Genomic DNA, 14,972 nt, shown 5'->3' with positions numbered 1-14,972 from the left:
AACACAAACCGCCCTGTAGTCATGAAGAGCATGGCAACGGGGGTGTCATTTGGGCGGAATCAAATGCAGGGTCAGTGAGACAGCCATGAGTCATGAAGCTGAATCTGATCACTGAGATTCAAACTTGTTTTTGGTTGAGGCAAGAGCAGCCAGCTGGCAAATAGATCACTGACTGGTTTGCATATATCTGACACTGCCAGGTTATGCGAAGTACAACAAACTACACGGTGGTGCATAAACCCATCATATAATGCAACTACTGGTCCAAGGAGACCCTAATGTTGCAACAAAACTTGAGTAGTGTAGTGTCTCAGAGTTGACCATAAGGGATGGCTTGGGTACAGGACGATCTTTATAAGAAAATGAAATGCAAGTGTACCGAATAATTATATACTTTATAAAAAGTACAAAAGGATAAGTAATGCGCTTATGTGTACTTGAAAAGCATTGCAACAGTAAAGTGGCCAGATTTTCCAACTGACTTTGGCTCAAATCCTTTCATCGAGCGCATAATACACGCCTTTAATCTTTAATCCCGCTTGTAAATTAGTTTGGCGCTGTTGCTGCTTGTTTTTTTAATCAGACCCACCTCTTCTGTGTTTTTTCTCAGTGCCTTCTCTCGCTCATACTGGGTAACGAGCTGCTCGTTGTCCTCCTTCAGCAGCTCCAGCTCCACTTCGTGCTCCTGGTTGACAGCGAACACCGAGTCCAAGTTCTCCAGCACTGCGACGACCAGCGGCATCAGCTCCTTTACCACATCCTCGTCGTATTTTTCTATGAGCCGTTCAAACTCCCTGTATATTGAACTGGCCAGACCTGAGACCCGCTCAGACATCATGGTCGAGTTGCCCGAGTCGTCCTGATACAGGACTACGTCGTCCAGCTCCATTTTCCCGATTCCACTTGCACTTCTTTCCCAGCTAACGTTAATGAGCTAGCCGCAAGCTTCGGCTGACCAGAGGCTACCCACCTTCTACTTTCGCGGCAACAACAAAACTGTGCTCCTAAAACATCGCTCGAATGTTGTTTCTCATGCAGCGAAGGCGCTGTACTTCACTAACAAAGTCCTATCCCTTAGTCGTGTGGACGGCAGACTTTAAAACCTTGCTAGCCTAGAAGCTAGCAGTACTGAAAAGTCTTTACTTGGCTCCTGATTAGTTTCCCTATCCAACAGATGGGCTTCTGCTGCTGCGTTCACGCGCTGTTGGAAAGATGGGAACAAGCGAAGTTCAACGAATCAAAAAAGTAGTAAGCGCAACATAACAGAACAAATTATTTAGCAGTTATGGAAAAACAAAACACTAAAAGGTGACAGTATAGCCCAATAGCCCATGCTAGCAAATATAGCTTGTGCTTACAGAGCTAAAAAATAATAATAATGGGATTTTAACTATTGCTCATATATAGTTACTTTTAAGTGACGTTTGAGGGGCGGAGAAAAAATCGTATCAAAAACTGGTTTAAAGAAAAACACTTGTAGCTTCGCCTTCTTGCATATGCATAAAATACAGAATTTACCCGTAATTTTCCCGTTAAAGGATATCGATAATTATTTAAATAATTTAATTGACCGAGTTAGTACACGCTTCCAACTTCTAATTCTAGCACTGCAGCACAAACAAAGCAGTTATGTAGGCGTACCATTTGATTCCCTTCATAAGTCAAACCTGGGATGATGTCGTTTGGGCAGCGTTAGTAACGCATTGAATAACCGCTCTGTCATTTCCCGAGTCAGTTTGGAAATATGAGCTCACAGGGATCACTTGAAGATGTCATGTTGGTGACGCTGACGTCACATCTCTGCGGGGGACAGAGTGTGAAAAACTGAAAGTAAGACACTTTTTAAAAAAATGAAAAGATGGTTCGATAAAAGAATGTGCCTGTCTCACCAACTCCTTCATCCACACGGTATTTTACTTTCATGTTCAAAATTTACATCCCTTTAGATTTCAAGTACTATCAAGAGAATATGCAGTTGTTTCTAATGCGGTCAGTTGTGCAGTCAGCGTTTCAGCCTCTCCTGCCACTGCATCACATCATCTTTTCATCCAAGCACATATAGTGACCATTGCTGCAGTTTTCACAATAACAAAGCATCCAACAAAATGAGCAGAAACTTCACCCTCATTCTATCAGCTCTCCATACTGTGATCTCCTTTTGATGTAATACTTGTTAAATTATTAAGTGGATTTGGTCATGCTTTTACCTAGAGGTGGGGTTTAAGATTATTTACAGCTGTTTCTACCTGTGAAGATGTTCTTTAATCTGACGTTGGGTCTGTTCCCCAAACGGTCAAGGTAGATGAGGTTTCTGCCGGAGGTTTCTTCCTGTTAAAAGGGAGTTTTTTTTCCTCCCACTGTCACCGAGTGCTTACTTATAGGGGGTCTTCTGATCTTTGTCGTTTCCTCTGTATTCCTGTGGGTTCTTTGCTTCACATTATAAAGCACCACGAGGCGACTGTTGTTGCTATATGGCACAGGTTAAGCAAAAATCAACTGAACTGAATGTGTTTACAGGACAAATTTATCCAATTTGGAACAGAAAAAAGTGTTTTTAGGGATAATATGTTGTTAATTTCTTTTTTATTTATGGTAAACACTTCCATGAAAGCAACCTTTTATACCAAACATCAAAGTTTAACACATTTTATGTATCTTTCAGTCTTCATGTAATATATAGCCTCAAGTATAGCATTAATGCAGAGGTTCTAAAAAGAATCTCTGCACACAACAGTCTGCACTAATTTTTTTTTTTTTTAAATTTATTTATATATATATATATATATATATATATATATATATATATTTATTAAAACTCTTCATTATTGCTTACATTGATCTCGCTGCCTCTTTCAAATGAGCTGTCTACATTACATAACAATAGTCATACTTTTTTTTTTTCTTTTTCTTGAATTTGTGTTTAAAGTTAAAAATAGGGTAAGAACTAATGCCTCCTGGCCTGTTCATAATTACATCCCCCCCCAACTGACTCCTGTGGCTTCAGTCCGTGGATTAATCCCATTGTTAAGCTTTATAAAACTTGCTGGCTCTAAGATCAACAGGCTCCTCTCACTGAGAAACCCATTGTTTATTCAGAAGAGGGGAAAAATGAAAGAATAAAAAAGGTGTGCTTCACAAAAGAGTTTAATTGCATCCAGGAGTCCAATGCTTTCTATTGAGGATTTGAGATTGTTATGCAGGCATATTATAATATAATATATATATATCACCTGAAATGAGCAATATCCATGGCAAGTAAACAGGTTCCCACCTTTTGTGTAAGTACAATCTTTCTACTTCTTACACCAACACATTTATGTCAAACACCATGCACTATTCAAACTGCACTGAAGAAAAAAAAAAAAAATCTCACTGTAAACAAGCTGTGCTCATCACCGTGTCTCTCAGCTTGGTTTCTGTAATGCATAGGCACTGTTCACCCTGATGTCTCAAGACATTAAACACAGGACAAGCTAACCACAGCTACTACACAATGAAGGTGTGAATCCGGTACAGGTTTCTGTGGCGAAAGCTACCCCTTTATCACTCTGACTCAGTCTGCTCTCACTCTCTGAAGAGAAAGAAGATAAGAAAGGAGGGGGCAGCCTCTTCCAACCACACACCGCTCACACAGACATAAAAATCAACAACACCGGCATCACGGTAAAAACTGCAGCACTGTCAAATATTGTACACAACGCACATTCAAAGATCATGGCATTCAGATGCTCAAGGAGTAACTCAAAGTCAAAATACATACAATTATTTGATATAAATCATTAAAAGTGCAATTAAACAAATGAAACTTGTGCTCCAGAGAGTTTCTTTACAAATAAGGTTCCCTCCATGGCGATCATAACAGGCTACGCTTTCACGTATTCTCTGATCAAATACTTGTATATTTGAAATCTTTGAAATTTCATAAGGCTTGGAGCCAAAATATGAGGAAATGTTGTGATTACAGGCCACGCGAACTACCTGAAGCAGTCCTTTATCAGGCATCGACACACAGAAAACAAATGATCGGCAGGTGGTTTAAACATTGCGGAGGCTGGGAGTGAAGACACAAGGAAACAGTCTCTATGGTACATTTCAGATAGCGTTGTGCTGGCTGTCGCTTAAAGATGAAGGGCACAGGGAAAAGGGCTTGTCCTTGGTCAGAGTGCCGAGTGCTCGGAGCACAATGTCGGGCATGTGATCCGTAAGCATCCTGGGGCTGATCAAAATACTCCGGAATGCCATTTCATTTGACCAGTCTGCACGGTACCGGACCTGGGAAAAGCAGGATCTAAGGAAAGTAGAGGACAGAGTGACCAAATAATTTATGTGCTTATCTCTCATAACACTATACGCATCTAAAATTATTAGTTAGGCTTAGGGGTTATAATGAACATGAACACATGACAGCCTAAACACAGTTTACAGACTATAGATACATGATGGAAGTAGCTTGCTTTATAAGAATGGGGGTATTTTTTCTAACGTCCAGCAGGGGGCGACTCCTCTGGTTGTAAAATGAACTGCATAGGAAAACTGCTCTCAGCTGTTTGATCCATGCCATCAGTAAATATTTTTCTGATGAGTTTATGTCTTCAGTTTCCAGTTTCAAGTCTTACTAAATGCAACACGATGTTGACTTTGGACATAACTTCTCTCATTAGTGTCCCAAAGAATTCAAATTGTCTATGCAGTCGTACTCTATCAGTATGCAGTAACCCTTGGTCCTTCCCCCACACATCTAGTTTGAAACACTAGCATAGTGATCAAAAATACACAACTGGTCCTCATATGCTAAGCTAGCAAAATTGCCATTGGGTTCCCTAATTGCTTTACTGTTGAAGGGGATATGAAGTACTTTTGAACCGCAAACCAGTCAGTGATCAACCAAGAATGTGTCAAGAACTTTTGCCTTTCTTGAAAAAGAATTACAAGATACACAAAGTCATCAACACTTGGAAAGTCTGCTGTGAATCTGCTCATTGGGAACATGAAACATTTGCAGACCCACCTCCGTGTCGGCCCATCTTCTGTGATATGCAGAATGCGTCCCGGCAGGAAGAGAGGCAAGTGTGCAGGTGTGTGGGCGGGTGATTCATCTGATCCCAGGCTCTGATAGGAGGATGAGTGGCGAACGATTAGAGACTCCTCTCCCAGGAGGGGCTGGCTAAGCTCTTGCTCCCTCCTGTTATCCATCTCAGTGGGGCAGTCATCCGGGTCTCCGCCAAACAACTCATACCAACATCCCTGCAGCAGGATGCGGTACTGCAATGCAAACATGAAAAAGGGTCCAAAATTCACAAGTGCAACTTCATTTCCAGATAGTCTAGAGGCGTAGGGCTATATGAAGGGTTCTTACTTTGGGTTTATTGCAGTTTGAAACTATTTTCAGTAGCTTTCTCTTCAGATCCTCCATGTTTGGAATGCTCAGTCTTAGCGGAAAAAAAAAACAAACAGAGACAGTTGATTGATTATAAGGTTGTCTGTGCAACATTCATAAAAACTCAAAAGATCACGTTTGTCTGCAAACATTCACTAAAACAACTTGAGAAACTGGAGATTTTGTGTCGTACTCTGGTCCATCCATGCTTTTTTCCCCCCTAGTGACAGGTGGTTGCCTGGGGGTCACTGACCAGTCAGTAGGCCTGTGTGATTGGGGCTTTAGCAATCATTTTCCCAGCAAATGTCATCGAACTCCAGCGAACTTTCCCTGGTGGCTCATAAAGCCTTTTTATTGCTCGATGAACTGGTTTGAAAGAGGACAACAGTGAAAGATCCATGTTGGGTGGTAGCAAAATGTCTAAATTCACAAGCTGACATTTCCCTTGAGTAGCTTATAATCATAGGTGTGTAATTAAAAGTGACACACTTTTGAGAGTGACTTGTTGGGGTTTTTTTTGTTTTTGCCTGTGCTGTCCGGCAGTGTAGTGATCAGAATTGTTGTCTGAAGGCCAAACAAATTTATTTCCCCAAGTGGACCATTACGGCTTTTGCTATACTGGTCCACTATTTTATTAGATTTTTATAAGGATTTTTTTTTTTGAGTTAATATATTTTACAAATAGGGAATATTTTCCCCCCCCCCTCACATTTTTTTCCTAGATCAAATGAGTGTGGATTGGATTTTTTTTAACAAACAAACAAACACATAAAAAAAAACTCTACCATCAATATTATTTATGAAAAGTCTGGAATTTATTTTACTGTTTGTTTGATCTTTGTACTGGTAACCCAGAAGTGGAAAAAGTTTGTGATTAGAATACGTTTTAAGAAAAAAGGAAGTTGCAGCCTAAAAAAAACCTTCCGGTTATATTCTTCACATGAAACTTAATTCCTAAAGAAATGATTATTATTATCATCAGCATCATCATTTTCTAAGGTACTCTTACCATAATACAAAAAAAAAAAAAAATGTTGGTAGAGTACAGGGAAGAAAATACTGATGAATCACAGACTGACGTGCGCGCTGTTTGTGAAATAAATGTAGTAATGTACCCACTTATCTGTTACAGCAGATATACTGCTAGCAATATGAACAGAGAGCGATGGTTAGCCAGCAGCTGTAATGCTGCTGTGACATCGTTATTTCACAAAATTAGCTCATAGAATAACTTGAAAATAAACAGCTGCATTAATTAGCCAAATTAGCTGATGTTACTTAAGATAGGAATTTGCTACTTCACACTGTTAGCAGCTAGTCTATGTTAGCAGGTGAGCTAGCATTAGTTAACAATGACATATTGCTAGTGACTGAACTAACTCTTCCTCGTTGTCTTACTTATAGGACAAAAACAAACATCACTTTTTCTTTTTTGTCCTGATTTGAAGTTGGCTTGAGACTAAGTGGACAGAGAGAACAGACTTCTTAGATTCTAAATATTTCAAGTACGTAAAATAAAAACACTCACGGCTGTTATATTACTTGATCACATTTTTGATCCCTTAATATTTAGATCACTTTAATGGCATCATGTATACAAACACATGATAATATATTATTAGAAATCAACTTAGAGGAAATACTACAGAGTCTGAAAATGTTCAGTTTTTTAAAACATGTCACCATCTGTTCACACAAGTTTACATCCTTAGATATAGAAATTTGAGTTAAAATTTTGACGAAGGCTTAGAAAGTAAAGGAGTGTGTCAGTTACACTTGTATTCTCCTATGTGAGTAATAACAGGGTAGAGCCAAATATAGAATCTCCATCATGCAGTAGTCTATAATAGTTTCACCACAGAACATTCATGCAGGCTTTTTGAAGACAGCACTGCTGTGTGCTAACACACAAATATACACGACCTTTAATGATCCACTGTGAACAGTGAAGATCAGTGTCACAAGCATCTATTCAGCATCACATACTGACTATGAGCTCTGAATTTAGTTACTCAATACATTCTGATTACTAAGAAGTAAATAAAGTAACGAGCTTTCCGTGTTACCTGGGAACCAGATCCTTTCCCAGGACCACTGAGACCACAAAGTCCTTGGAGTAATCAGCTAAAGCTTTACTGCACACAGAGAGGAAGTAGAACAAAAACACATTAAGAAAACTGTCCCATACCTGACAGTTTACAAGCGTAATCAACTATTTAAATATGACATTACATACATCACATTAGCTGGGTGGCAAAGCAGTTTTTCTAATTACTGCTCAGCCACCCAGCTCTTCCACCAGATCTGTCCACAGACAGCTGCCTGTAGCTGCCAATTAAAATCGGTCCTGACCTCAGACTTTGTCAGCCTTACCTTAGGAGGCCCCCTGGTGGAGAGAAGGCATAGCACTGCAGGGTGGGGAAGGAATTGCGCAAGAGGATAGCCAGCACTGAGGCTGCACCAGCACCCAAACTGTGACCGGTGATCACCAATTTATACTCCTACGAAAAACAGGAACACAAACACGTCATCTGTGTGGCTTCAAACAGAAGAAGGGAGACAACTGCCCGCGTGCACACACACACACACACACACACACAGAAAGCAGAGCTGTTATTTTTCCATATAGGAGGGAAAAAAGCAGGCCAGTTTTATATTTTCCGATTATCTCACAAATAAAATCTTGTGAGTTTTTTAATAGAGTTTCTAGCTGAAACACACATTTAAGCAATCAAACCAACTTTGCAGCCCCTTCAAACTTTAAGCTCATTTTCTGAGAATTCACAAGTGAAAACTTCAGAAAGTGTTTTTTGGGTAAATTTTCAAGGGTGTTGACATCACCACGTGGGATAAAAATGAACGTTACATTTGAAATTCTCTGCACTCAAGGTTGCAAAACTGAGAAGGCTGAGTTAGAGCAAATTAGGTGCGGTTTGCAAGTTTAACTGACAACTTATGGTGACACTGTGAGACACGTGCAAATTCTTGATAATCGCAGTATCATATATGGTTTTACCAACTGGTTATCATGAGCATGTGAAGCTTAGCTGGTGCCGCAGAATGAATCCAAAGGAGAATATACTTCGAGTAGTAAAAATGTTTTTTCCACCAAGAATATGTGCAACAACCTACTAACAACTTTCTGATGTTGAAAAAAGTTGTTTTTCCTTCATGTTGGGCTTGGTTTGGAGCCACAACCCTGTGATTGTTCTCTTGGCTCTTGCATCACACGTTTTACCAGATTAAAAAGCAGAACTGTTATAAAGCTTTAAGTATAAGTGGATTGAGCACATTGGATAATTTAACAATTCTTTATTATATGACTACATTCAAAGATACCATTGACTCTTAAGGAATCATGTGTTGAAGATGAGTCTCGTTTCACAATGTAGGTAAAAAGGACACCTTTGAGATCACATAACTTGTTCTGACCAAACACCAATCCCCCTTTGGGATTTGGCCCCTGAGAGTTTAACCAAAATGGGTTTTTTTTTTCTTTTCAATGAATTATCAGAAAACAGCTCAAACATCCAGGATAGCAACGTTTGTTTTCTGTTCTTCTTGACATTAAATCGGTGCAGTTTTTATACAAGTCCCGTGACACTGATGTTCAGGTGGTTATGAGGAAAAAAACCTGGTTTTTAGCCTGGAAAAGGTTATGTTGCTCTCTCTTGTGGCCAAGCATCAAGGATCACAAATGGTGGAAAAATTATGCAAAATAAAAAGCACATTTGGACACACCCTTGTGTACTTCAAGCACCAGTAACTCAGACTGACTTTATAAATAATACTGAATTGAATTTTCTGAAGTGTCAGTTCACAAGAACAGTCGCCTCAGGGTGTTTTATATTGGAAAGACCCTAAAATATTAGAATAAAAAAAGAAAAATCAAATGACCCTCTATTAGCAAGCACTTAGCGACTGTGGGAAGGAAAAAAAAAACCATTTTAACAGGAAAAAACACAAACAAAACCCCCAAAAGAAAACTACTGATTCTCAGGTGGTTTAGTGGGAAGTACTACCTGATCTTTGATGAAATGATCTAGTTGTGATAAAACTAAAATAACCTAAAGTGCAACTGAAAGGTAGCCTCTGGCCCAGTTACATTTCTTACCGGTGCAATGGAGAAAGCCTGGTTCAGGATGCCATCGTTCACCAGCCTCTTGTAGACGTAACCCGCTGCCTGGCTGATGCCCTGCAGGAGACACAGACATCTGCTGAATCTGGCAGGAACCTCAACAATGACAATCTTGGAGAGCTGTATTTAAATGAATGTTCACCTTGTGGGCGTAGCAGGCTCCCAACACTCCTTCTACAGGCAGGTTCTCACATTCAGCAGACAGATCTGTGAGGACATCCTGCAGGAGACATGAAGTTTAACTCTCTTGTGGGTAAAAATCATTCAGCTCCTTCCTGAAGCTCCAGACTCATAAGAAGAAATGTTAAATTATTCCAAATCTAATCACCATTTCACCTACATCACTCACATGTGTCGACACTCAGTGATGCAAACACACCTTCTTTCACTTCAACTTTGTTTTTGTATAAGTGCTATTGAGTGAGTGCTGAAGGGTCACATGGCATCAGATGGGGACATGAGACCTATATTTATCAGTCTATCCTTTCACTGACTTTTCACTTCGTTGAACACAAAAAGAGGGAAGTGATACTGAAAATTAAGAGACAAGAATAGACAGTAAGCATTACAAATGTGGCTCTGAGTGTATTCTTTGGATTTTGTATCTGTCACACAGAAAAGGCCGGTACAAAAACTGCTTTTTTCAAAATATGAACAAAGGGAATGTCCACTATTAATGTGATGGTGGATAGCGCTGTTCTCTCAGAGGGATGAAAAAGAAAATGAGTTGAAAATACACATGGGTTAGCCACTTAAAGTCTGTGTATGAGGAAAGCACCACGCATAGATCAGTCATGATTCTAAAATCACCACCAATTGTATTGTTTCATATCTCATGCTGCCAGAAAAAGACTTCTGAAGAAGGTGTCCTGTGATATAAAGCAAGGACACAAAGGCAGATTGGTGGAGTGACATCAAAGCCTGCCAGCAAGTAAACACAAGACAGGAAAGCTCATGTCTAGCTGGTTAGCATCAACTTTCAAAATAAGAATGAGAGGGCTGTATGTGGGGAAGGGAAGAAAAAAAACCCAAACATACAACAAACAATCCATACTTAGACAGCTGATACCCCATACTATTTTTGGGAAAAGGGGGGAAAAAATAGGTCCCAACTCACTTTCAGTGAAAGAGTTCCTCTGACAGCCACCAGAATCGCCTCCCTCTTATGATCCAGAGCCACGAAGAAGGGGATCTCATAGATCTGCAACATACCACGTGTGCTTAGATGTGCTGTCGTGAGGCTGGAGGTGGCCTTCAACTTGAACCTTATGTAACGTAAATGGCGAGTGAAACCCCCACCTGGTTGTGGAAGCTGACGTGGATAAAGTCTCTGTACTGCAAACCAGTGGTTTGTAGGATGGATGAGAAGTGGCAGCCGAGGTGATCTCCTCCAACGATTTCGTCCTCGGCTACGCGACTCATGCAGCTGAAACACGTGCACGCATTAGGATTTGGGTTACTCGTCTCACCAAAGGTTCCGCTGATTCCAACGCGCACAGCATCTTACCAGTCTCCACTGAGCTTGCAGGGCCCGGTAAAGAGGTTGGAGTAAATGTACAGAGGCCAGCCGTAAGCCGCCGCAGCAAACTGCATCCAGTGGGTGGCTTTCTCCAGCTCGTCCTCCAGATCCTCTCCCTTGAAATGGTAAATAAATAAGTAGGATTCTGCTTTGCTGGTTTCACAACATGAGCTCGACTTCATCTACATGAATCATGACTTACTACAGGAGAGGAAGGGCTGTGAGGGACTACGACATCAGGATCTCTGCTTCGCTCCATCTTATCCTGCTCCTGGTGCAGCAGAGCCAAACCGGCTGCTATGTCACTTGGAACCAGATCTGTGTCCTGCAGCATGACAGAGAGGATCTCACAGTGGGTTTTGCATCAGTGGAAATTATATTCGACGCAGCTTATTTTAATGTTAAATACATTATTTTTTTCAGCCTGTATTCTGCTTCGTTTCAAAAATCTCTTACAGAGAAGAAGCTGCTGAAGAGCTGAGAGATGCTGGAAAACGCTGCCCGGGAGCTCTCGTCCTGCGGCAGGCAGCAGCATAGGAGCCGCAGCCTGCTCTCCCACACTTTAACAGCGAGTGAGCGAGCCGTGGATAGAAACTGGGTGCCCTCGCTGCTCTGCATGTCTCGCACTCCCAGCGGCTCCATGGCAGGAGGCTGAGGACGAGGGTTTCCCAGTGGGTCAAAAACAAACACTACCCCCACGGCCGTGAACAGCAGGATGATCCAGCTGTTGCCACAACAGAAACAAGCGGGGGGGAAAAAGGTTGATCAAAGCAACGTTAACTAATTAACTAGTTTAATAAACCAAAATCCTCACACCTGAACAACCTACCTGGCGACAACTGCCGAGATAACGGCTCCTACCGTGGCAGGATCACAGCCACGGCCATCATCCGACACCCAGACAGCTCCCAGACAGGCCCACACCAGCTCAGGGACATACAGTATCGCCCGCAGGTACACCAGCGCAGGCATAGAGCGCCGCGGGCCGGGGTTTGTAATGGTACCTGACAGAGTAAAAATTAATTTACACTAAAGATACAGAAAGAAACTTCCATAACAGACAGGCAGATCTTTAAATGTGCAACATATAAGAGTGTTAGTTTGAAAACTTTCAAATCAGTAAAATTGTTTCTGCAAAGAGCCAATCACCAGCCAAACCAGAAAACATTTGAGCCAATCACGTGTTGGACTGATGCATGCTATGGTCTGCGACAGTTTTAACTGTTTTCATCTAAAGTTAGTATTCTAACCAGCTATCCCTTAGCCAACATCTTTTAGAAAACGCAACTTGATGCGACAACAAGTTAGTCCAGCATTCAGTCAGCTCTCTGCCCAACATGAAGAAGGAAAAGGCAGAAGAATTAAATCAAAATATTCTTCACAGCTGTCCTTTCTCACATGTAGCACCTAGCATGAAAAATGTGCGCTTCAGAAGTATCCACACTACCCCAAATTCTCCATTAGATTTAAGTCAAGAAGCTGCCAGAACAGAGCATGCAGGGAGCTTACAGGATGCCCACTCGCTAGCTGCTCTATTCCCACATCATGTGTACTCTGTACTAGGGAGCTAGCCCGTAAAAGACTACTCATATCTGAATGACTGTAGTGATACACTCCTCTGTTGGGCATTTTTTAGAAAAGTGCAGGTGTGGAAAAGACACACTCCTTCTCGAGCACGGTCTAATGCATGGGTTAGGATTTGCCAATTTTCCCCATCAGAAAACTCTTACACAATAAAAAGGAGATGCTCAATATATGTTGCTAAAGAAGCAAACGGGAAATGACTCAATGGCATTGTTCAGTTCAGGGTTCACTTCAGTTGATCTAAAATGCTGCTGCAAGAGTACTGACAGGGACTAGAACGAGACAGCATATTTATCCGATACTGGCTTCTCTTCATTGGCTTCCTGTTAAATCCAGAACTGAATTTAAAATCCTGCTCCTCACATTCAAGGTCTTGAATAATCAGGCCCCAAATTATCTTAATGACCTTATAGTACTGGGTACAGCATCACCCAATTAGAGCTCTTCGCTCTTAGACTGCAGGCTTACTTGCGGTTCCTAGGTTGCTCTGTTACAGTTCAGTCATTTTCAGGTTAAGGTTGTGGCCCTTGTGTGTGCACTAAGGAGGCAGACCTCTAATGAACCCCAATTAATTTACCTTGAGCACTGATGTAGACAATAGCACACAGTGAGAGGATGATGAGTGCCAGCACAACCAGCAGTCCAACCAGGTAGCTATGAAGAACTGCTCTCCCGTTACATTCGAAGTGACCCTTGTGATAAATGAATAACACCATGGTGCCAATCCACCTGGAGAAAAGCAACAACAAAGTCAGTTATATTAATGCGCCGAGTTAGACAGGCTTAGGTTAGCAAAGGTGTTTCAGTATTCACGAGAGTAATCAACATACCAAAGTATACGGATGAACAGTTCAAAGGAGCCCGGGAAGACCAGGTCGTCGCTGGCTATCCCCCAGCGCCGACCAAACACCACCATTCCAGGCATTTTGCAGGTAAACAGCGGAGATCTCTCACTGAGGATGGCTTCGGCGCTACACGGTGGAAAGGCTTCTCTTGAGCAACACAAAGTTCACGTCATGCATGACTTCACTGACAAAGCAACAGCCAACCCAGCTGGCACCGATCTTCACCCACTGGTGTCTCATCAAAATTCCAACGTTGCATAATTATCCAATACGATCTAGACCCCACACCGTTAACTCCACCCTGGCGCTTGTGTCAGCTACACCCGACAAGACCGACCTGTGACTCTGTTGTTCTAAGACGTATGCGACCTGCTGGCACTTGGTTTGGCTAGCATTAGACCGTGCAACTAATGCTGTTAATGGGACAGCCTGCAGGATGTTACGCGATTAGCATCTAACCTTAGCTAAAAATACTATCGAGCTATTCCGAGAAACTAAACACAAATACCAATGACAAGGACTAGCTACTTAGCTAGTAATGTGTCAGCATATTACTGAGTACGCCATGTCGCCTGATAAATGTTAGGGAAACAAAAAACTGATACATTTGAGTAGGTTTGGGTTTGTTTTGTCAGGAAAATTAGCAGTGTCCGTCCGCATATGTTTTCCGGTGAAACAGGGACAAACTAGAGTTCCGCTTTCTTGGTCACCATACAGACAGAAATATAGCTCTCTTCTGTTGAGAGTTTCCAGCTGAAGCACGATTTCATAACACGAGATACTGGAGAGAGTATTGTCGATACCTATACCGATACAGATACTTTTAACTTAAAGGCAGCTTAAGAGCAGCATGACATGACTTATGAACTAAATTATCATCAACCTGTCAAAACACGTTTTTAATGACTGTTCATTATTATTTGAATGCCTGAATAGTTAATAGGTAATCAGTCTTCTAAAGCAACAGCTATCACAAAAATAAAACTTGTTAAGTGTGACTTATTGAAAGGACCAGTATTTACACAGACATGTCTCCTTTCTGATGATTGTATGTATCTAAGTATAGATCCTATCGCACAGTATCGATCCAATACATATGCCAGTGTTGGTATTGATTCTACCAATATTTGGATACCACTTCTAGTAATGGCTGCATGGTACAAATGGGCTTCCTTCTTTGATTTCTCAAGAGCATTGTATACAGTATAGCCGCTCCTGAGAGAGAAGCTACGGGAAATGCCAGAAACATTATCCCACCATCTCTTGGATTACTGACTGCCTGACAGATTTTAGATGAGTAAATTATTATTTTGCCACGTTACCACAGGGGGTGACAAAGATTATGTGTGTGTAATGTATGGCTTTAATTCAATTCAATTTTATTTACATAGCGCCAAATCACAACAACAGTCGTCTCAAGGTGCTTTATATTGTAAGGTAGACCCTACAATAACAGGGTCAATAAATCAATCAATAAACACTCTCCTGTGAAGTTTATGGTCTTAGTCA

The 14,972-nt window shown here is 41.3% G+C and overlaps 2 protein-coding genes across 5 annotated transcripts in view; both read right to left on the bottom strand.

The window, feature by feature from the left end:
• spag9b (sperm associated antigen 9b) overlaps positions 1-1,720 on the bottom strand; it is a 38,558-nt gene extending 36,838 nt beyond the window's left edge. For 3 of the 4 annotated variants that reach the window (XM_026177363.1, XM_026177365.1, XM_026177367.1), the window contains exons 1-2: positions 1,642-1,720; positions 590-1,201 (exon numbers count right to left, since the gene is read on the bottom strand). In XM_026177363.1, the coding sequence (XP_026033148.1) occupies positions 590-889 (300 nt within the window). In that variant the 5' untranslated portion in view covers positions 890-1,201; positions 1,642-1,720. Of the gene's footprint in view, positions 1-589; positions 1,313-1,641 lie in introns of those variants that run through there. The other variant, XM_026177364.1, reaches the window with a different exon arrangement.
• Positions 1,721-3,126: 1,406 nt separating this feature from the next.
• daglb (diacylglycerol lipase, beta) lies at positions 3,127-14,188 on the bottom strand. Its single transcript, XM_026177362.1, has 15 exons — positions 13,449-14,188; positions 13,196-13,347; positions 11,864-12,038; positions 11,491-11,758; positions 11,237-11,359; positions 11,023-11,150; positions 10,815-10,941; positions 10,633-10,716; positions 9,658-9,735; positions 9,492-9,572; positions 7,751-7,878; positions 7,444-7,512; positions 5,357-5,429; positions 5,009-5,262; positions 3,127-4,288 (listed from the first exon to the last, which is right to left on the bottom strand). Exons 1-15 carry the CDS (start codon positions 13,541-13,543, stop codon positions 4,093-4,095), a joined length of 2,031 nt encoding a protein of 676 aa, XP_026033147.1. The 5' UTR covers positions 13,544-14,188; the 3' UTR covers positions 3,127-4,092.
• Between the last annotated feature and the right edge of the window lie 784 nt (positions 14,189-14,972).

Source organism: Astatotilapia calliptera, chromosome 8 (genome assembly GCF_900246225.1).
Source record: "Astatotilapia calliptera chromosome 8, fAstCal1.2, whole genome shotgun sequence".
NCBI lineage: Eukaryota > Metazoa > Chordata > Actinopteri > Cichliformes > Cichlidae > Astatotilapia > Astatotilapia calliptera.
The sequence above is the reverse complement of the archived record's forward strand: the minus strand, read 5'-3'. Positions and strand labels throughout refer to the sequence as shown.

What these genes read in the sequence shown, in the direction of transcription:
- daglb (XM_026177362.1), bottom strand. Translation starts at nt 13,543, where the DNA reads ATGCCTGGAATGGTGGTGTTTGGTCGGCGCTGGGGGATAGCCAGCGAC. An exon ending in TCTTCAGCAGCTTCTTCTCT is followed by an intron (nt 11,360 to 11,490) that starts GTAAGAGATTTT and finishes GTCATGCTGCAG; the next exon opens with GACACAGATCTGGTTCCAAG. An exon ending in ACAGCCCTTCCTCTCCTGTA is followed by an intron (nt 11,151 to 11,236) that starts GTAAGTCATGAT and finishes TACCATTTCAAG; the next exon opens with GGAGAGGATCTGGAGGACGA.